Consider the following 22,842-nt stretch of genomic DNA (forward strand, 5'->3'; position numbering starts at 1 on the left):
CTTAGTTCAGTGCAAGCTAAAGGTCACAGTTGGTAAAACAAGACTGAATAGAGAGCTTTGAGGTCAGAACCCACGATACACCCCCTCCCACCCGTGTCACTCAGGCTTCTTCTCAGGACGCCCACCCTGGGCCTTCCAAGGTGAGCTTTTGCTCTCAGGAGGCACAGACTAGTGCTAATGAAGGCAATCGAAGCAACAGGAGCAGCCAGAAAGCCCTGGCCTGACATCTAGTCTCCATGCTGACAGCTGTGTGACCTTGGGCAGGGCACAGCCCTCTCTGGGCCTCCAGTACCTCAAAGCAGCCAAACAATTCCTGAGGTCCCTGCCAGGAGGGAAAGCTGATTCCAACTGATGTGTCTCCCGGGGGACTCACCTGCTGTTTCACAGTGGCCTTCAGGAGTTGACAGCCCCAGGAAGTGACGTCAAGGTGGGGAGGTGAGGAGCAGGGCAGAGAGGTCCAGAGGGTAGGGGCAGGGGAGATATTTTGGGGCAGGTGGATCCCCTAGTCACTGCTGGACAATGGTCCAGGGCAGCAATTGTGCCAGGAGTGGAAAATCCTTTTCTGACTCCATCTCCAAGGACTGAAAATAGTCCACGGTGATGGGTGGAGCCCCTAGGGACTGGGTTTGGGGCCGATGAGTGACTGGCCCAGCCTGGGCCATTGTTCTGGCTGGGACAGGGCTGAGACTGGACACCTGGCTAAGCGGAGCCAAGACAGAGGCAAACCCAGGAAGCCCCTATTGGAGGAAGAGTGGCTGGGCGAAGCCAAGCCCCAGGGCAGATGGGGAAACTGAGACCCAGAGAGGGGAGGAGATTCACCAAGTCACAAGGTACATCAGGGCAGAGGATGAGAGTTTGGCTTCTGGGGGATAGCTCCACTATCCACCCCACAGGAGGCAGGAGCATCAGACATGGAGCTGGCTCTACTCCAAGGCACTGTGTGGTACCAATGGAGTCACTTCACCTCTCTGGTCACTTGATGCCCCCATTCTAGTCTTGCCTCATAACTGAGAGCCCCGGGGGGCTTGGGAATGCCTGGGGAAGCAGCTATTACTTGTGCCTTTGATGAAGCTCTAGGCAGCTGAAGCCCTGATTGAGACAGAGGGAACTGGAATGTGGGAGACAAGGTCTCCAGGCTCCGGGCCAGTCCTCCTACCTTGGGTCTCTGAGCTCTTAGTTGAACTAAGGAGTGGCTGTAGTACCCCGTGGCAGGCCCCACCAGTCAGAGAGAAAGGCTACGCCTGTTGCCATGGGTGGTGGGAGCTCTCTAGCCCACAGGGGCTGGCTCTGCAAGCTTGATATCAAGAGCATCCTCCTCCCCGTCCCCCCGCTGTCTCCTCCCTGCTGCCCTTCCACAGCCAGGCACCTGGGCAAGGTCCTGTAAACATACACAGGCCCGTGTGCGGGAAAGCCACCCAGTGCCAGGATGGGCCTGCTTCCCTGCTCCCACACCCTGCTCAGCCTTGGCTACAGGAGATGCCCTATTGTCCACTGATGTGACACACTCTCCTTTCCTTCAAATCACTTATCCAACCTGGTTACATATTAAATTATGTCAGCTCCATGAGGGCAGGGTCCAGCTGGCTCGCCTCCCACATCCCTTGGCACAATACCTGGCATGTGAATGTTTACCGTGTGCCGGGCGCTGTTCTAAGTCCTTCATGACTATTAACTCAGGTGAGCCTCCCAACGCCCTCCATGGCAGGCAGTGTCTCCTTTAGAGATGAGACAGCCGAGGCGCTGCAAGATTAAATCATTTGCCCAACGTGCCACAGCTGGAAGAAGTGGAGACGACATTCAAAGCCAGGTGGTCTGGGCACAGGATCCGTGCTCTTAACCCCTTCCATCCTTGCGACACGCCTTTCTCATCTTGAATCACAGGAAGGGTCGTTTACAGCCTCTCCTGCCCCGCAGGGGTTGCGAGCAGCATGCGATAGTGGAGAGGGAACCAATCTGGGCATCAAATGGACCCAGACTCAATCTCCTCTCACCCACTTACTGCCTGTGTAACCTGGAGCAAGTCCTCACTTCTCAGAGCCCATCCCTCGTCTGCTAAATGGGGATAATAATGTCTATTTCACACCGTCGAGGTGAAAAAGAAAATGAAATAATGGATGCGAAGGTCCCACACAGTGCCTGAGACATGGGTTAACACATGAGTTCCCTTCCTCATGTGCCTACCTCTAAATAGCCCAAAGCTGCCATGACAAGATGGGTGACAGAGGGGTAGCTTTGGTGGCCTGACCTGGACCAAGACTGGAGCAACTGTGTCTGGGGAGCATGTTGTCCAGGCCTTTCCCAGCCTTGGAGGGTGAGAGTGGGAATGTCTTCTGGGATTCTCCCCCTCCCTGCCAGGTTCTGGGCCACCTGCCACCCAGGGCAGAGACCCCTCTGTGCCAGGGTCCCTGTCCTCAATGCACGGAGTTCATTGAGAACAGCTGCTACAGGCATTTCCTCTCCCCGCCACCCCCCTGCCACGTGTCCCTGGCCTCAGCTCCATGGCTCTGTAGGGGTAACGGCGCCAACCTGCACTAAACGGAGCAGGGCAGCAGGGGCAGCCTGCGCCCCGGGCGCGCATCCAGGCGCCACACTGACCTGCTGAGTGACCTTGGGCAAAGCCACGCCCCCCTCTGGCCTTGAGTCTGCAGCTGTGCTGGGTAATCCCTGGGGTCCCTGTCAGGTGGCTGTGCCCTTTCATAGTGGCCTTCAGGAGTCAACAGCCCCAGGAAGTGATGTCAGGGGGAGGAGGTGGGAAGGGGGCAGGGAGGCCCAGAGAGTAAGAGGAGATATTTTGAGACCAGACAGGTCCCCCCACGTCACTGTTGGACAATGGTCTGGGGCTGGGAGTGGAAAATCCTATTCTAGTTGGGCTCAAAATAGCACAAAGCAGCAGGGTCAGGAACCTCGCCCACCCAGCGGGTGGCCCAATGCTGAGAGCAAGGCCAAACGTCCACACCAAGGGGCCAGGCAGTCAACTGGGGTCGAGAGGTGGGACCTGGGCCTGTCCCTTTTCCCTTAGGGTCGCCATTCCCCACCCCCACCAGTGCCTGCCACAGGATTACATGGGTGAACAAACCCTTCTTGTCCCCTGGGTCCTATGTCCTTAGAAATCTGCAGGCAGCTCATTCACGGAAGGCTTCCTGGGGCTAGGCCATAGGGCTGTCTCCAGGCATTGTGGGGCCCTGGGTTCTCGGGGTCTCCAGGGCAGCTGCTGGAGGGGCAGGTGGGCAGGACGTGAAAGGCGTTAGGACTAGGAGATTTTGGACCCGTGGTGGCCATAGCCCCACCCCCAACCACATACGCACACTCTAGAGCCCCCAAAGTCATGATGTATAACTCCCTGCCTCTGGGTCTAAGCAGGGCTGAGGGAGTCAGAGCTCAGCATTCACATTCCTGGCCAGCAGAGCATCTCACCTGGGTAGGGGCTCCCTGTAAACGGGGATGGGGTTCAGCCTGAGCAGCAGCTGGTGGGAAAGAGATAGGCTCTGGCCTACAGGGAAGGCTCAAGGACAATCTGTAAGAGGTAGTCATGACAAAAGCTCACAGGGACTCTGGTTACATTAACAGAAGTAGAGAACCTAGAATGTCGGAGGCAAACATCTCACACTACTCTAGGCAGGTCTTGTGATGAGTCCGTCACATGAGGAAGCTGTGGAGCCAGACTTTAAACAGAGCAACCCCTGGGGGTGCCCCATTTTGATAAGGCAGAGTAGGAAGAGTGGAGAAGTCATAGGAGGCACGTGAAAGTGGGGTGGGGAATGAAGGACCTTCTCAGGCAAAGCAGGCCCACAGGGCAAGGGCTCTGCCAGAGGGAAAGGGAGTGAGTCCTTATCCTGGAGGTTAAGAGGGAGGCCTCTCGGCTTTGCCCTATCCCTTCCCAAAGGCTAGGGCTGGGCCCTGTCCAGCTGAGCTCCACAAATCTCCAGAGTGGTCCTGGCCGGACCCAGAACCTGCCCCAGGTGAGACCCATCTCCCCTTTACTAAGCCTTCACTTAGCCTGAGCACCAACCATTATGCCATGTAGCTGGATTTTCCCAGGACGCAGAGGACTGGAGAGGAAGAGGAGTCTCTTCTCCACTTACCCCCAGTGCAAAGGAAACCTCTTGGTCAGGGCAAGGAGGGAGCCCTGACTTGGCCTCCTTGTGACCCAGCCCCAGCCCCATTCCTGCCTTGAGCCTGGGCACCAGCTGCCCAGTTGCCTTCCAGTTCCTGTGCACCCTGCTCTCCTGCCCTCCCATCTCTGCCCGGGATGCACTCTGCACCTGGATGTTCTCTGATGAACTGCTTTTCTCAGAAGCTGCAGCTCAGGAGTCTCCCCACTACAGGACCCTTCCCTGACCCCCTAGTCTGCAGCCCTAAGGCTCAGCATTATCCCAGGGTGTGCTGGAGTAACTTGCACCTGCTTGCAAGAGCAAATTGTTAAATCTTCAGGAATTCTGCAAAGAGGCTGACATCACATTGGGAGTCTGAATTGGCCATGGTAGGAATATTTACACCACAGCAACTAGCAAGGCTACAACTAAGGGGATCCCCTCACCTCCCTGGAGAGACAGTTAAATGGGTTAACATTCACCAGCACATGACTGGTCATCACCATTAAGTCCTAAACTGGGGGATCCCAAAGACTGGGACCCCACCTGACTCCTCTCAGTGCCTAGCAGAGCCAGGCACCGAAGCCAGTTGGCTTTAAAGTGGGGGATGACCTGGGGTCTGGAGAGGGGATGCCCAATGTGAGACCACCACCGAGGCAGCCAGTGGGAAGGCAGGTGGTGGAAGAGAAGACGTGAGAGAAAGGACCCTAGTGTTGGGGGGGATGGTGAGAGCTTCTTGAGTTGTATCCACATTCTCCAAACACACGATAGGGCACAGTTAACATGCAACAACACCTTTAGTATAAGTTACAGCCTCCAACTGGCTCCCAGTCCGGGGGAGCCTCCAGATGAGTACATGACATCAGTTCCCAGATGTCCATCTCTTGGACTGGGGGTACTCTTCAGAGCCGAGTCCGCTGTCGCAACCAGACTTGCCCCAGACACCTGTGGGGACCTCTGGCTCAGCCCTGATTCCTTACCTAACCTCCTTCTCTCCCCTCCCCTACCTCCCAGGTAGCTCAGGCCCAGACTCGGCTGTGTAACCTTGGTAAGTCACTTTCCTCTCTGGGCCTGTTTCTCCATTTGACTCGATTAAGCTGGGCTCCAGCCTAGGTACCCTGGCAGGCATGGCCAGCTATATATGTGGGAGTCAGGCCAGAGGCGGCATTGGCCCTGAACCCTTGCCTTTCTTAAAACCTTATTCCTCAACTCACACATACAGTGGGAACTGTTGAGCTCTATGGACCACAGAGAGTGTCCCCAGCCCCTGCAAATGACAGAGCATTGGGGTCACAGCTCCCCTGACCATCCAGCATGAGTCATGCTGGTCCATATGTGGGGAGACCATCCCATTTGAACAAGTCCTAGTCCCTACGGCCCCCCATATAAACCTGTGCAGGCCCGAAGGGTTCAGGTCCTACAGCTGGATGTCCTTAGTGTTCTCACTACCAGTAGGCGTGGACTCTGTCTGCCTAGAGTCCTCACTGCTGGCCGACCTGTCTTCTCTCCTCTTGATGTCAGTTATGTTAGACCTGCGCAGGCCCAGCCTGCGGTGAGCCTGGGCAGTAGGGATGGGGTCTGTGGGTGGCTTGGCATCACGGGCAAAGCGCACGAGCCTCTGCCCAGCCAGGAAGTAGAGCACGGGATCAAGGCAACTGTTGGCGCTGGCCAGCGGCCGGGTGATCTTGTAAGCCATGTTGATGGCGTTGAGAGTGCGGCAGCTGAGGTCCAGCGAGCGGAAGGAGTAGTAGAGGGTGCGGGTGATGTGGAAAGGCAGGAAGCAGAGGGTGAAGACGGCCAGGACCACGGCAATGGTGCGCACCGATTTGCGCTTGGCCCGCGGCAGGCCTCCCCTGGTCCCGTAGGCTGGCTTTAGCAGCCGCTGGGCCATGAGCACATAACAGACCAGGATGATGGCAAAGGGCACCGTGAAGAGCAGACCCAGCATGACAGAGCTGTAGGCCACGAAGCGGCTGAAGAGCGCGGGTGCCGAGGTGTCGTGGCAGGTAATGCGGCCGTCACGTGCACTGGTGGTGACAAAGTAGAGCACGGGTGCCTGGCAGGCCAGCACCAGCACCCACACGGCGGCTGCCACCCGGCGGGCATAGTGGGCCCGGCCCCAGCGCAGTGAGAGTAGTGGGCGTAAGACGCCCAGGCATCGGTGCACGCTGATGCACGTGAGGAAGAGGATGCTGCAGTACAGGTTGGTGTAGAAGAGGAAGCGCACCAGCTTGCAGAGCACTGTGCTGAAGGGCCAGTGGTCGCCACCGGAGTAGTAATAGACCAGCAGCGGCAGGGAGGCTGCATACAGCGTATCAGACATGGCCAGGTGGAACATGTACGTGGTGGAGGCGTTCCAGGTCTTGAGGCGGCACAGGAAGACGTAGAGCGCCACGGCGTTCAGACACAGCCCAAGCACGCACACCACACCGTAGGACACAGGTAGCAGCACGTACTTGAAGTCCTCATTGAAGCGGCACTTGTAGCCCAGCTCATCCCCAGCCCAGGTGCCATTGATGGTGCCATTCCAGAGGCCCGGGCTTGTGGCCATCACCCTGCAGGGAAGGGGGGTCAGGGGGAGAAGAGTCATCAGGGTCATGGCCGGGGCTCAGTGGGGAGGCCTGACACACCTCCCTGACCAGGGCCAGGAGGGACCCCAAGTGCCCACAGATTCCCTTGGTTAAGATCTGCCCAACCAAACTCAAGGCCTTTGTTGCCATCTGACCTGGCTCTCTCCTTAGACCCAAAGGACCCAGAACCTTGGAACCCTGGAACCTTGAAAATGCAAGAGATCCATGAATATCAGCATCATACGATTCAAAAATTAAGAACAGGGGTAGGCAAACTACACCCTGAGGGCCAAATCCAGCCCACCACTCTGTTTTTGTAAATAAAGCTTTATTGGAACACAGCCTTACTCATCCGTTTATGAAGAATTGAATAGTTGCGACCAAGACCATATGTTCTGGAAAGCCTAAAATACTTACCATCCGGCCTTTTACAAAAATAACGCTTGGCGACCCTGTTCTAGAAACTCAGGAGCACGAGTCACAGATCTAGGGTTCTGAGTATAGAAGCTGAGGATCTGGGGGTCCCAGAGAGGGGTCATTTCAGATTCATGGAAAGGGCCTTCGTGGCCAACTGGCTCCACCTCACACCCAGCGCCCACTGCTGCTGAGGCGTGTCTGGCTAGTGGGCAGCCCACACCTTCCTGGAGGCCTTAGAAAGTTCTTTCCTTTGGTTCATCTGTCCGCTCCGTGGGGAGGCCCCAGCCCTGTGCCTGGTATTTTGGTACCTGAGGAAGTATTTCCAAGGGTCTCCCTCTTGGGCACTCATTCACTCGCTCACAAATATTTTTTAGAGACTTCTGTATACTGGCACTTCCTGCATCTGTAAACAGCAGTCCTGCTCCCTGGCCTGTGAGGCTACCAGATGGGACAGTAACCCTACTGAAGATTCCAGGGAAGTCTGGGGTGGAGGTGGGAGTGAGGGCAGAGGGGGACTTCTTTTGTTGGGCAAATTCGGCTTCCTCCAGGTCTACTCAGCTTCTCTTCACACACCATCACCGTCCTGATGTTCCCCTACCTTGTCCCTAGTGGGCGTATAACACATCCGTGGAGCCTGATTGCCCAGCAGACAGTGAGCGCCGGGAGAACAGGCTGTCCGCCTTCCTCCTTTCCCCACCCCCACCAATGTGACCAATAAGAGCTCTCTCTCAGCTGGGAGGCAGGGGACAGATAGCCCAGTCTGCAGGGCAAAGACATGACCAAAAGTCCCAGAAGGCAGGCTGGAAATCCTAGCAGGAGTCCCAGGTGGGCAGCTTTGGGACAAACACAAAGAGTAACTTCCTAACAGTGTGAAGGGGCAGGGGAGCTGACATTTTTCAAACCCCACCACTGCGTGTGCTTCATAAATGTTACTGCATTCCATCCTTACAACATGCTCCTTGGGGCCAGGTTATCATGGCCAGTTTTCCAATAAACAGCCTGAGACACAGACCATTGAAGTAATATGGCCAAGGTCACACGGCTGAGGACGGGCTGCAACTCCTATTCAGTTCTGTCCCACAATGGAAGGGGCTGTAGGAGGGAGGTGGTGAACTCCCTGCTTATGGGGGTTTGCAAGCGGCTCCCTAGCAGAGTCTGCAGAAGGGCTCAGGCCCGGTGTGTGGGTGTGTCTGAGAGGACAGAGAAGGCAGATGACGTGTAGTGCTCCCCACCCTGAGAATCTGGGGCTGTCCAGTTCCCTTCATTTTGGAGCCTAGGATCCTGAGAGGCTGGGACTTGGAGATTCTGCAGGGCGGGTGACATCCACTTTCTTCGACCCTGAGCTTCCTGCCCTGCCTGGCCTCTCAGCAGCAGTTTGGGGCCCGTGAGGTTGAGATTAGGGGGCTGAGGGACACCCAGGTCCCTCAGTTTCTCTCCTTTCCCCATACCGCAGCCCCCAGATCTTCCCTGTCTCCTGTTGTCAGCAAAGGTACAACAGGAGGAAGGGAGCGTGCACTTGTGACCTCCCCCAACAGACACAGGATCCTCCCCAAGGAGCCAGGGCAGATCCAGGGTGAGGAGGGTGAAGCTTCTGTGGTGCCAAGTTGGGAGGGGGCAGGTATGAGGGGCTCTGGCAGGGCCAAGCTGTTGGGACCCCTCTTGCTCGGGGCCAGGACTCAGGACCCCGCATTAAAGCATTTCCTGCATCCCACCCCGCTCTACGCAGCCCACTGTCATCTCTACCCTTGCTGCTGGAGCCACTGCATCAGGCTCCCTGCCTCCAGTCTCAGTCCCCCTCAATCCCGAGGCGTCTTTGTAAAAGACAGTCATTCCCCTGCTTGAAACCCTCCATGGCTCCCACCTTCTCTCAGGAGAAAACCCAGCTCCCCAGTCTGGTACTGGAGGTTTCATAACCCAGCCTCTGTCAACCTCACCAGCCCCATCCCCTGGGACCTGCAGTTTCCTGAATGTGCCTAACACTCTTCTCTCCCAGACTCAGTTCATGTTGCTCCTCTAACCAGGAATCCATTCACAACCCTCATCTCCACCTGTTGAAATGACAACTCTTTATCCTTCAGCATAGCAAATTCCAGGGACTAAGAAGAGCCCAGCCTCTGGAGCCAGATGCCTTTGTTTCCTCATCTGTAAAATGAGGTGATCAATGGAACCTACATCACAGGATGGCTGGGAGCAGTAAGCGAGTAATTTGTGTAAGATGTCTGGAGCAGGGCCTGGTACACAGTAGGTTCACTGTGGTGTTATGCGCTTTGGGGCTTGGCTCAGATGTGGCCTTTTCCTGAAATCGTTGGGAAGCTCTCTCAGGCCACCATGGAAGAGTGACGAAAGGTCTTGACTGGCGGCCGTGCAGCGGGTGAGTGTGGTGGGCCAGGGGAGTGATGCTAAGGCACAAGCTGGGGCCAGGCCTGGGGACCTGTGAGAGGAGAGATCCGAGAGCTGTTGGGGAGGGAGGCTGGACGGAGGAGGGGCAGGAAAGGGAGGCAGCCAGGATGCCTGGCTCAGGGGTACAGAAGAGGAGCAGGTCGGGGAAGAGGGGGAATTCAGTGTCAGATACGGTAAGTGTGGGGTTCCCCCAACGGGTGTCATGGGATGTGGGGTGGGCAAAGGCTGGGACCATCAGATCTCGTGCTTTGGGAGGTGGGCTGGGAGTTGCTAGCTCTCAGAAGCTGCAGGAGGAGCCTGGAGGCCCGAGGGTGAGACTGAGAAGCTTTGGAGGGGCCACATTCCCCCCGGGGACAACAGCTTGGGGTGTCCAGCTCTGCCACAGAACCCCAGGTGACATCAGGCATTTCCTGCCCTCCCACGGAAGGCTCAGGGCTCTCATGGGCTGAATCCCCCAGCCTTGGAGAACTATGGCCCTGAAACTTCCCCCATGAGGTCCTCTGCCTTACTGGAGACAGAGAGTGGCCCCTCCATGCTCTGGGCACACATCCCGTCCTGCCTCCACACTGTTGCTCTGCTCTCGCCCAGTGCAAGGCCTGGCAGGTCTCTCCTCAGAGTCGGGGGCAGGGCCCTCATCTTCCCTTCATAGACAACACCTCATTGCTCTACACAAAGAGTTTCTTGCTAATCACTAACAGTGGAATTTCTGACACTGATGAAAGGGGTGGAGACTTCCCTAAGTCATGAACCAAGGGAGCTGCCCTTCCCATCTGTTTTAGGACATCCTGGACTCCACCCTCCCAGGCCAGCTGGGGACTCCACCGCTTTGGCCCCTGAACAGACTGACCCTGCGCCTGCCCTCTCCCTCCACAGGCTGGCCCACCAACTTGTGAGTACATCTCTCCTGGCCCCCCTGCCCCTGCTTACGGAGACAGCCAAGTCCTCAGCCCTCTCCTCAGCCTCTCCGGACCCCCAATGCCCTTGGGACCTCAATCCCAGCTCCCTAAAGACCGGCTCCCACCTAACTTTGTCCAATATCACTCACGAGCCCCTCTGTGCCCGGTTCTGGCTGGTCCTGCCCTGAAGGGCAACTAGTCTGGAGGGAGATGGGAGCCATGTAAGTGCCCTGCAAGGCTTCCCTGCCTTTGTGCATGCTGTTCTTTCTGCCTGGAAAGCCTTTCCAGAACCCACCCACACTGCACTCCATCCTGCCCATCCCCCAAGGCTCTTCTCAAATGTCACCTCATCTCTGAAGCTCTCCCCCTCCACAAACCCCAGGCATTCCTCATACCCTTGGTAATTTGTCCTTCTGTCCTCTACCCCAACTCATTCCAGATGCTCCCAGAGGGCTGGGTCCACCTGATTCTTTTCTCTGCCCCTATCATCCAGCAAGAGGCCTGATCTAAAGTAGCTATGACACGAATGAGAGAATGAATGAATGAATGAACCAGTGAATGAATGAATGAAGCACACACAGAGGCTATGGGAGCCCAGAGGAGGCTGAGCTTTATGAAGGTGGCTCTCCTTTCCCTCATTCCTCTGAGGGCCTCCCAGAGGACCATGATGCTTAAAGACTTCTCAGCTGCTGATCCTAGGTGGCCAGGGGTCACCCCAGCCCTCCTGGGGACCAGCCCACCTGAGGCCTGCTCCTGTCCTAGACAGGCCCCTGGACTGTCTCTCTTTTAAGGGCCCTGCCCTTCTCTGGAAAAGCCAGGAAAACACCAGTGGGAGGGGAACTAGATCCACGCATTCTTGAGATGGTCAGCTGTCTGAGCCAGCCACATTCTTTTTTATCTTGCCCATCTCTGGCTCAAGTCATGGGTCAGTCTGGATCAGGAGCTCCTAATCCTGGAGCCCTCCCCCACCCCCACCCCAACACACACACACTCTGTAGGGGCCAAGCCTGGGCTGAGCAGCCTCCACGCAGCATCTTCTTCATCCCTCACCCTCCCTCCTCAGTACTTACTGCCGTAGAGGATAGGCTATTTGTTCAAGGTCATAAGGAATTGGAAAAATTGGGCTTGACACCCAGGGCTCTCTGGCTTTGAAGTCTGAATTCATCACAGCCTGGGATAAGGGAGCAGGGCAGGGATCCCCTTGATCTAACCTGGGTTCAGCATATACACATGCCTGCATCTGTTGGCCTGAGCCTCCCAGCCAGTGGACCCCGCCCTCACACACCTGTACCTAACCAGCCCCTGCTCTCGCTGTCAGGATGCTCAGCACTCTCTCGAGTTCCTCACTCATGAATGCACACGCCTGGACAGGGCTGCAGGGAACTCTGCAGGAAACAGGAAAAACAGGTCCCCCAGCCTGGGGCCGCGCCCAGCTTCCAGCATCTCTCAGGGCAGGCAGTGCCACGGGCTACTGAGACAGAGGGAAGTGGAGACAGCATGGGTCATGGGAAGTCAGCCAGGCCCAACCACCCAGGGCCTGACCTGCTCCAACCTCCTCTGCTCCATCCTTGGCCCAAAAGAGGCAGAGAGGTGACCTAGTGTGCTCGTCCCAGAAGGAGTGCCCTCTGCCCACCCACACCCCCTAGCCATCCACCTGCAGCTCACATGCTCCAGGATGGCTGTTCCCAGCCTCCTCCCCAGGGACCCTCTTTCACAGAAGGGTGGCTCTGCCGGGGGAGGTTTCCCCCATATCCTGCAGAGTTGAGCTGAGCCTCCAGTGCCGCCTCCCTCCATCCTGGTCTGTACTTCAGCCCCACAGCAGGAAACAGTCAATGCCCTCCTTGCCCAGTATAGGCTTCACAGTAGTTTCGCCAACATGGTTTTGCTCAAGCTGGGTCTCTATCTGGAATGTCCCTCCACCCCACTCCCGCCTCTAATCATTCCTCCATGGGTGCTGTAAACACACATGAACACACACAGGCATAGACACACCTAGATACCAGATACACAGTCACACTCAGATGTCATGCAGTCCACACACACTCACACACACACAGTGCTAGAAGGCCAGGACTGGAAGAGCCTTCAGAAATCACCTGCACCAAACTCTCATTTGCCAGAGGAGGAAACTGAGGCCCAAGGCCTCACAGTAAGTCAGGGACAGAGCCAAGATCACAAGCCAGGCCTTCTGAATTCTGGCCCTGGTTTCTGTCTTGCTGGGAGCCCCTCACATACACCAGGCACAGAGGCACAGGGCTTCAGTGAGGGGATAGTTACCTGGTGGAGGGACCTCACTGCATGGGCAGGTCCCAACATCCACCAGAACCTCAGACACATCACAGGAGAAAAATAACACCCCGTTCCTTTTTCCTTCTGCTTCATTTCCTGACAACGGGGGAGAAGGGTCTGAGATAGCCCAGGCCAGGTCCCCAAGCTGGAAGTGCAGTCCAAGTGTGGGGGAAAGTGGGGAGAGGAGCTGGTGGCTGCAGGAATAGGGCGGGGGGTGGGCCACTGGGAAATACCCCTGGGCCACTGTTTTCCTAGTGCCCCTTGCCCCAGAGTCTCAGGCTGACATGGGCCAGCAGGCTGGTAGCTACTTGCCAGTCTGCTCCAGAGTCTAGGGACAAGGTGAAAGAACATCACCTTTTCACCCCCCTCCACCCAGGGCCACACCCTGTCTTCTCCTCCTTAGGAGACGCCTTCACTCAACAGACTACGGTGGAGCACAGCACTTCCTCAAAGCCATTCTCTGATTTCTGAGAAGGGCCTCCACCACCCATCCTTCCAGGTCTCAAACCTCCAATGCATCCGTGACAACCTCTCTCTTTCCTACCCACGTGAAACCCGTCACTCACCGAGTCCCATCAGTTCCACCAGGGAAGTAGCTCAGACATGCCCCTCCTCCCGCCCCCTGGCCTCAGGCCTATTTCTCCTCCAGACCACCGCACCAGCCTCCTCACTGGTCTCCCTGCCTCCACCCCGCCCCTCCTGCACATCTGTCACACTGCAGTCACCAGTCTTCCTACAACACAATGTGTCCACACACTGTGGAGCTCAAAATGCTTCCACGGCTCCCTACTGCCTCAGGCTACAGCCCAGCTCCTGAGCCTGGCACTCGAGGCCCTGACTAGGCCCTGCCACCCCTCCAAACAACTTACTCTCTCTGCCTCCACCCTCACCTTCCTGTCTCAAGCACAGCAACAGCAGTCCCATTGTCATATCTTTGCTTGGGGACACCCTTTCTTATCTTCTAACAGCTATATCATAACAAGAGTCGAGTGCTTTCTCTGTGTCAAGTTCCATGTCAGGTGGCTTCACAGACCTCTTCTCATTGAATCCGGAGAAGCTCAGACAGGCTAAATAACCTCTCCAGGGTCACACAGCTAGCAAATGGCAGAGCAGCGCTGGTCTTTCTGACTTCAGGAGCTATGCCCCTGACCACTACCTCCTACCTTCCAAAGCCCAGATCCTCTCCTCTAGGAAGCTCCCAGATCAGCCCTCCAGGAGCTCCATGGCTCTGCCTGTCTGATCACTTCTTCACCAGAGGGAACACCTTACTGGCCAGGCCCAGCATCTACTCTGCCTGGTACCTCCCCAGTGTGAAGTGGCCATGATGGTTATGGTACCCATCTCCCAGGTTAAAAAAAACTAAGGCCAGAACGGGTAGCCCAAGGTCTCATACAAGGTCACCAGTGAGTCAAGGGCAGAGCCAAGCAGACCACCTTCCCCACTGACCCATCTCTGCCTCTGCCCACACTGGGCCTTTCTCCCTGTGGCCCCAGGCTAGTGAGCCCAAAGCCAGGAGGAGGGACTGGGGCAGTTCTCAGGCCGGCTACAGAATTTCCGGGGTGGTTGGATGTCATTCCAGTTTCTCCACCAGGGTGGCTCTGGAATGTACTGCCCGCTCACCTCCCCACCTGGCTGGCCTTGTCCAGCCTGGCAGGGGAGAGTGACCCATCACCATTCTGGAAATCTGTGCTGCCTGCCTCTGCTGGGTGTGGGGTGCTGTGTGAAAAACAGAAGACCTAGACCCAGAACACCACCAAGCGGCAGGGGAGGGCACTGGGCAAGTGGGAAATCCCATCTGCCATTCCCAGCTGTAGGACCTGGACAGTCTCAGCTCCACTACTTGAGTCTCAATTTTCTCTCAATCTAAGAGCAGTACCTTCCCCAGAAGATTACTGAGACAGCTAAACGGAATGGTTTAGACTCATTTTATGAAACAATTAAGAGAGATACGATTTCTAGAGGAAGAGGAGGTGGAGAAGGCAGGGAGGACGGGGGTATCCCGGGAAGACAAGAGGGGCAGGAAACTCACAGGAATTATGGGCAGAGTAGCAAGGTCACAGCCAGACTGACCACAGATCAAGTTTCCCACACTGAAGGCCATCCTCAGAAAATAGGGCAGTCCGAGGACCCCCAGCAGGAATCAGACCCCACCATACTCCTTCAGTCGCTCACCCTTTATAGAGGTTGCCATATCTACGCCTATCTCTGTGTAGGTCCCTTGGGGACTCAGGTGGGTCAGGCCCTTCCATGATCTCAAGGAGGTCACTGAGAAGGTAGAGGGTAGGGGGAGGATAGGGGAAGATCCAGAAATAGGCAATTACAACTCACGGTGATCAGGACTGAAGGAAGCAGAGTCATCAGGGCTGAAGAACCCAAGATGGCCCCTATTGGGAATGGGGAGGTAGTTAGGGAAGGCTTCCTGGAGGACAGGACACCTGCATTTTGGAAGATGGGTAGGAGTCAGGTGGGTAGGGAGAGAAGAGGAGCAGAGTGAGCAAAAACCAGGGCAAGAGATCACACAGTATGTTTGGGGAACTGTCAGTCATCCCTGTGGCTTGATGGAAGTGGAGAGGGCAAGGCTGGGTAGGAGGACAGGAAGGATCTTGGAAGTCATCCTCTGCTCCCTCCCAAATGTCCTCCACAGGGCTGAAGGCCCGGAGGCCCCCAGCCATGCCTGGCGTGCTTTCTGCACCACAAGCACTGGGTCTGGCCTGGGCAAATAGCTGAGGGGGTAACCTCAGATGTCATCGGCAAGGCTGTTGCAGAGTGAAGCCTCTGCAGCCTCCTCCAGGAGGCCCTTGGGCTCTGTAGCCCCCTTTGGAGGCTCTCTTCCTCTTGGGAGCTCTCAGGATCCTGGCTGTGAGGGCCACCCAATAGGAGACCATCTGCGTGTGCGGGTCTCAGATCAGCCAGGGTGGTCCTCCCACCTCGCAGATCAGGAGGCAAAGACTCCTTAAGAGGAAGGGCCTTACTCAAGGTCTGGTGTTCTAATTATTTTCAGTGTGGGGCTGAGCAACCCCACCTCCACCCCAGGGCAGGACTCCAAACCGCCTGTCCCACTTCTGAGCCCGTTGGTCCAGCACAGGGCTATAGAACCTGTTCAGAACCACAGTGCCCTGGACTCCACTCTGACTCATCACACCCAAATGCCTCCAGCCAGACTCAAGAGGAAAGAACCCTGGATTCAGGCTCCACCTTGGAACCATTCATGCTGTGAAATCTCGGTCAAGTCAGTTTCCCTCTCTGAGCGACGGGTTCTTCACGGGTCAAACAGGGAGAATCGTTGCTACACCAGACGGCTCCTGAGGAATGAGTAAGACAAGGGGCAGGTGGGTGCTCCATGGAGCTAGCAAATCATGCCCTGTCCTGGTGTAGGCGCTGCGTCTGCCCATCACAGCAGAGAGACACCGCACCGGAACTCTTCTCAGCATTGGGCCCTCCTGGGGTGGGGGGGGCGGGGTGGCAGTTGGCCCAGCAGAGGAGCAGGGGTCATGGTCAGAGCAGTCAGGGAAGGCTCCTGGAAGGGGCTGTGATCAGGTCTGAAGAGAACCAGGAAGGGTCCAGCTCGGGTAGAAAAAGGGACAAAAGTGTAGGATACCAAGAGAGTCTGATTCTGAGATGGTCTCACTCAGTGCTTCCGGATTCTGAGTTCATTGGTTTCCACAGTCCATTTCCAAGAGCCTCTGGTTCTGGGAGTGAATTCTCAATGTTTCTCCAATTCTGTTGCTCATTGCTTCTGATAACCATTGGTTTTGAGAGTCTCAGAACCACGGGAGTTTTGGTTTGGATTTAAGGTTACAACCATAAATCACTTCCCCAGGAGCCACAAAGCCTCAGCAAACACTTGCCAATGCCCCCACGTGCTGACCTCAGAGGGACCCTCAAACCCAGACTCAGATCAGACTCAGTCAGGCCCTTAAGGAGCTCAAGTCTGGATGGGGAGAAAGACACAGACATGGACCAAGTCCACTTGGGTGATTAAGCCATGACCAAGGGAAGCCCAGGGCCATGGAGCCCAGAGTAACCCCTAACCGGCCTGGGGAGGTGGTCAGGGAGAGCTTCCCAGAGGAGGGGTCATTTGAGCTGGGGCTTGATGGATGATTAGGAGTTTATCACGTGGACAACAAAGATAGGAGGGCATTGAAGGCAGACGGAGAAGCATATGCAAAGATGCGGTGGTGTGACAGCCTGGCCTGTCAGGAGAAGGCCAGGGGGTCATGTGAGGCTGGTGTGGAGAGTTAGGTGGCACAGAACGTGTGGGGGCCCGAGGGACTTACATGAAAAGACTTGAATGCCAGGCTGAGGAGCTTGGCCTCTATCCTAAAGACAATGGAGAGCCTGCCTCTGCTGGGCCTGGGGTGTTGTGAGTGGAAACAGAGGCCCTGGACCCAGAGCACCATCGAGGGGCAGGGGAGGGCACTGGGAAGGTGGGCAATCCGAGTTCTGCCATTCCCAGCTGTGGGACTTAAGCAGAGAAGGACACGGTCAGAGCTGACCTTTACAAAGATGGTGCCACGTGGAAGGTGGATAGGACGGGGGAGTCTGAAGGGAGGGAGACCAAGAAGGAGACCACACATACAATGGCCCAGAGAGGGGAGCTGGTCCCTTGGCCCTGGATTCCTGTGAGGTGGGGAGCATCCTTGCCGGCCCACAGCCCAGCCACAGCAAGATTCCTCCTCCCACAAGCTGGGGCTGGGGAAGCCAGGCACTCACCAGGGAGTCACAGCAACACCAGGAGCCTCCCCCGAGGCAGGGCGAGAGGAGAGGGTCACACGGGCCCCAAGAAGTCTGACGGAGGCCCTCCTCCTGCACCCCAGTGCCCAGGCAGTGTCACTGTCACTGCAATCACAGTGACAGGGTGCCAGGGTAGAGCGCCAAGGAAGAAGCAGCTGCCCAGGAGGGCCCAGGCTGCCAACTCTCCCAGCAGGGACTCCAGCTGCTCCCCCTGGCCCAGAAATGACTCAGGCCTAGGGGATGGTGTGACAGAGGAGCAGAGGAACTCCTCTGCTCAAGAACCAACTGTGGCTCTCCATGGAGCAGGCCCTCCTCTTCCACTCTATGTCCACTTTCACCGGGTCATTCATTTCCCAAACACTCACCAGCACCTGCTTTGTGCCCAACCTGTGCTGGGTGACGTGGACAAAGAGAGAAAGCAGGCCTGGTCTAGTTCTGCAACTGACCTCTAGGATGGGTACAGAGGTCAGAGAAGGCACCCACTCCCAGCCTCCCCCGATCAGGGCCCAGTGGCTGAAAGAGGCCAGGCCTGAGGACACAAAGGCAGCCCAAGAGAAAGGGGTGGGCCAAAGGGTGCACCAGACAGGCCCACAGACAGCAGTTCGGGGAAAGGAAAGATTTCACCAGATCAGCAAGGCTGCCCTGGTCCTGTGGGCGGCCTGAGCAGACTATCTTATCAGCAACTGGGTAATCAGGCCACAAGCAAAACCGAAAGATGGGTTTTCAGGGCAGGATTCAAACTTCCTTCAGCCTGAAAGCTAGAGGAGCAGCTTACTCACATGGGGCCTCTGTCTTGAACGGGGAGGGATAAGCTGGGGCAGGTACGAGGAGCCCCAGCTTTTACCTTCGCTTTGTGACCTTGGACAGGCTACTCTCTGAGCCTCCCTCACAGGGTCGGTGGAGGACAAAATGAGGGTCATTTATAAATCGTTACTAGTAAGCTGACTCTGAAGAGGGGGCACAGGGAGAGGAAGGCAGTCAACAGTCAAAATTCCAATAACTAGCACGATCCCTTGCTACTGCATCCGTATTCTAGTACAGTCTTCAAAATGAATTAAGTCTTTGAGTATCATCCTTCTCCCCTGTGCGTTGCACTTTACGACTTACAAGCCCTTTCCCGGCCACTATCTTAAGAATTCTCAGAGCAACCTAGCATTAGAAGAGGCAAGGGTCATCATGCCCAACTTAACAGACGGCAAAACTGACACCTAGAGGGGCACAGTGGCCTCTCTCACGGCTACAGCCAGGAAAGACGCCAAGTCAATGCACTCACCGGAGTCACCCATGAGGCCCTGGTGATATTCTCACACTCTTTTAGCTGTTCCTTGGGGATCCAGAAGCTTCAGAGCCCTGTGCATACTGGGCAGAAAGAGGACAGGAATGGAGGGGCCACGGCCTCACTCTGCAGCTCAAGCTTGGCAGCCATGTATGAAGGCCACCTACTTGACACTCCAAGCCCTCTGGCCAGACCCCAGGACAGCCTAAGGTAGGAAGAAGAGGAGAGTGACAAGCCTTCCATGCCAGAGCCTCCCCATGCATGTACTCTCAACACACGACCTTACTGGTTCTGGTCTCTCTTTAGAGGGTGGCCAGGCAGGAAGTGCCCCAAGGTCACCCAGCAAATTGGGGGCAGAGCTAGGATGAGATCAATCATAGGTCTCCAGGCTCCCACTAGGGGAAGGAGAGTCCTAAATGTCCCCAAATTCCTCCACAGAAGCATCTGAGAGCTCAGGGAAATGTTTGGCCAAGGTGGCAAGGGCTCAGAGTTTAAACAATGCCTGGATGGTTCTGGTGTCAATATCACAAATGCCCTGACCTCCATGCACTGAGCACTACTCAATCCATTTTCCACCCTGCAGCCAGAGAGATCATTCTGGAATGCTGCTCTGCATGACTCTCCCCTGCCAAATCCTCCATGGCTCCCTAGTGCCTTCAGGATAAAATCAAGTTTTCAGCCTGCACACTCTGAGTTCTGTGGTGTCCCAGGACACACTGTTTTGACAACCTGAGCCACTCGCTCGGATGACCTCATTCTGGTTTCCCCTTCTTTGTAACGACATGGAGCTCCATTGCAGACAGGCTTTCATTGGGGAAGTTGGGGACAGGGGGCAGGGGACACGGGCTGCTGCTGCTCTCTCAGTTCAGCTCAGCCCTGCGCAGTGTGCTGGCAACTCAGAGATGAGACCCAGTTCCTGCCCTCCAGGGAGCCTCAAACCTGGGGGGCAATGCGAAGGAGGAGACAGACAGCAACCATAACAGTCCTGGGTAGGACCAGGGCTGTCAGCACCAGGACTTCAAGAGCCCAAAAGAAGCTCCAACCCAACTGGGGGATCAAGGAAGGCTTCCCAGAGGAGGGGACATCTGAGCTGGGCCCCAAGGCTGGGTAGTTCTCCAACAGAGGAAGATGAGAGTAGGAGGGCATTTCAGGCAGTGAGCATCGAATAGGCAACAGTCCAGAGGCAAGAAACTGCCTAGTGTGTGCAGCAGACTACACGCAGTTACTAGAGGGTAAAGAGTCAGGTGGGAGAGGTGGGCTGGAGAGGTTGGCAAGGGCCAGTGCTTGGATGCCTCAAGTCCCAGGTTAAGGGGTTCAGGTTTGCTCCTGGGGAAGTTTAGCCCAGGGAGGAGACCATTGGGATTTGGGTTTCAGGAAGTTCCCTCCAGGGACTGACCCCACCCTCATCCCCAAGCTGTGAGCCTGCCCAAGAGGACACTGGTGCTAAACATGACCCCCACGTCAGCTCCTCAACAGCCCTCAGGTTCCACATCATTATTACTCTCCTTTTACAGACGAGGCCATTGAGGCTCAGAGAAGGGATGTGCCTTGCCCAGGGTCACACAGTAGCCAAGGCAGAATTGGAATATAGATCTCTGAGTCTCCAAAGAGCTTTTGTGGGCCCTGTCTGCTCCAAGAATCTCCTTTCCCAACCACTCCCATCCACAGATAACTGAGACCAGAGCCCCACCCTGGCCCTCAAAAGCTCCCCATTATTCCAGCCTAGCTCCAAAACAAACCAGGCACCTCAGGCTGTGGCCCAGGGAACCTGGGGATGCCATGCTGAAAGGAACAGCTGCCACCAGCCCCACAGACCCCAAACTGGCAGTCCTAGTCCGCAGCAAGGCCTGGCCCTTGGGTCTGGCTCCTGGGGGCCCCAAAGCCTGCCACTGGCAGCCCTATCTGGGGAGAGGAGGGAGGGCATTGACTTTCTCCAGACTGACCCTTCCTACAGCACCGCCTGCCAGATTAAAAGGCCCCTGAGAGAAGCTTAACTGTCTTTCCAGGCCGCTGCCCCGGCCCCCCCAGTCTTACTGACACCCAGAGTGAGGGGGCGCAGCGGGCCTCCAGGGGTTCCCCTGTCCCCGGCCGCGGTCCCACGCGAAGGCGGCGCACACACCAGAGCGCACGCACAAACAAGTTCCACAGCTTCAGCTACCGGGCCCCGCAGGGCGCACGCACCCCGCAGGGCGCACGCACCCCCCACCCCGCGACACACACTCACCGGGGTATCCGTCCACGCTCCCCGAGATCGACGCTCCGTGGAGACCAAGTTCGCCCACGGACCCACGGCACTCTCACACCGGCTCGCAGTCGTGCCCAGCTCGGACAGGCACACGCGCACGGCTCTGCCTGCCCAACGCCGAGCCGGCACCCGCCGCGTCCCCGGCCGCGTCCGCTGACCTCTCCCCGCCTCTGGTCCCCTCCAGGCGGCCGCCCCTCACCTCCGCGGGGCGCTCGCGCGCTGGCGCGCCCGCGTTCCGCCCCCGCCGCAGGGACCCACGTGCCTGGAGCCCCGCCCGCCGCGCCTAGCTAGCGACCCGGGCCGGTCAGACCCAGAGCGGGGCGGACTCTGGAAGGACCCTGGCACCGCCCCCCTCCCGCCGCGACGGACACCCCGTCACCCGCTCCAGGAGACACTGCCCCGGGGTCAGCGCGTCTGCTACTGGTGCTGCGCGCGAGAGGCTGGCGACCACTGTCCCACCACCTGGCGGGACGGAGGCCACCCGCCGCCCTCCCAGGAGATGAGGGGAGGTTTTCAGAGAAGCTAAAGTTTTGCAGTTTGTCTGGAACCTGTGTGGCTCCTGTCCCTTCCGCCTCGAGACCTTTCCAGAACCTATGCCCTCTCCTCCCAGGGACCTGCTCAGAGCACCGCGCTGAGAACTCCGCTCCCTTGCTTGAGATCCGGGGGTGGGGGTGGGGGCGCTCCCCATTGCCCTAGGAAGGAAATCCAGGCATTCAGGGTCCTGCTTCTCTCCAGCTCCGGAGAGGAGGGGGGGGGGAGCCTCCCCTATGCTCAATCTCAGCCAGAAAAAGTCACTAGAAATTTTCCTGAACACCCAGCTCTTTTTGGTCCCTCATCTTAAGCTGCTTCCCTTGAGCTGCCTTCTCAGACTAATCTAGCCACACACATAACTCCCTTCTCTGCCCTCAACCCCACTCTGATGGCCTTCCGTTGTCAGGGATCCTCTGTCTGTCCTTTTCCTAGACTGTGAGCTCCAGGAGAACAGGGACCCGGTCCGCCCTCTTCCTACTGGGGTTCCAGAGGTCCCAGGAGTTGCTCAATGCTTGTTGGATGTGTGAATCGATGAATGAATGGATGCCCCCCTCTCTCTCCTGCTCTAGGCTTCAGTCAGCAGAGTTGGTTCTGGCTCAGCTTCAGCATTGACTCTGGGAGACCGTGACCCAGTTCCAATCACTCTCAGGGCCTCCTTTTCTGTGAAACAGAGGCAGTCACACTCTCCCACCAAGTAGTGTCCATTGATCCAGGGCTTTGGACAATCAGTGTCCAGACAAGTGCAAAGGAGGCCAAAGAGCTTGCTCAGGGCCCTGGGGCCTTGGGTCTTGCTGGGCCCCACATCAGCTGACTGGGACCAGGCTCTTGGCCCCAGGAGGGGTCCCGGAAGGATGCTGGCTGCAGCCTTGCCTGGAGCGGAAGCAGGTGGACACATAGCCCTGCGTGGCTGAGCTACCTCTGCTCCAGGAGACACAAAGGCCCCTTGTCCAGCCTCCTCTACCTGCTATCCAAGCTTGTCCATGGCAGCTTCTAGGGGGCTAGGAATCTCTGTGGCCCCTATTTATGGAGCCCAGGCCTTGGGGTCCCAGTGTGGGGAAGTCGTCCTGGGCACTGGAGGCCCTGGCCAACCCCTTTTCTTCTCTCTCTTTTGACCTCTCCTGTTAACTGCTGTTTAGGCCCCCAGAAAAAATTCCTTTGATACCAAGATAAAGACCGAAGGCTCTGCCTCAGCCTGCAGCCGCCTGGAGAGTGGCCAGCTCGGGGTCCTGCTCCTGCTCCAGTCCAACTCCTTTCCTTGACAGCCCGAGAAACTGCATCCCTGAGACACACAGTGTCTGAGCTACCACAACAGGCGACTTAGTGAGGCGTGAGGAGCAGAGGAAAGGGACTTGCAAACAGGAAAAGGGGCCAAGGGCAGAGGAGTGTGAAGGGG

The 22,842-nt window shown here is 56.9% G+C and overlaps 1 protein-coding gene across 3 annotated transcripts; it reads right to left on the bottom strand.

Moving 5' to 3' along the window:
• Positions 1–1,331: 1,331 nt before the first annotated feature.
• P2RY2 (purinergic receptor P2Y2) lies at positions 1,332–21,079 on the bottom strand. Of its 3 annotated transcripts, none has more exons than XM_058545653.1 (3): positions 20,898–21,079; positions 11,666–11,845; positions 1,332–6,646 (listed from the first exon to the last, which is right to left on the bottom strand). In XM_058545653.1, exon 3 carries the CDS (start codon positions 6,640–6,642, stop codon positions 5,509–5,511), a length of 1,134 nt encoding a protein of 377 aa, XP_058401636.1. In that variant the 5' UTR covers positions 6,643–6,646; positions 11,666–11,845; positions 20,898–21,079; the 3' UTR covers positions 1,332–5,508. The 3 variants fall into 3 exon arrangements, with proteins under 3 accessions (XP_058401636.1, XP_058401635.1, XP_058401634.1); XM_058545652.1 differs by having other exon boundaries at positions 11,660–11,845; XM_058545651.1 differs by lacking the exon at positions 11,666–11,845.
• Between the last annotated feature and the right edge of the window lie 1,763 nt (positions 21,080–22,842).

This window comes from Diceros bicornis, chromosome 7 (assembly GCF_020826845.1).
Source record: "Diceros bicornis minor isolate mBicDic1 chromosome 7, mDicBic1.mat.cur, whole genome shotgun sequence".
In the NCBI taxonomy this organism is placed as follows: domain Eukaryota; kingdom Metazoa; phylum Chordata; class Mammalia; order Perissodactyla; family Rhinocerotidae; genus Diceros; species Diceros bicornis.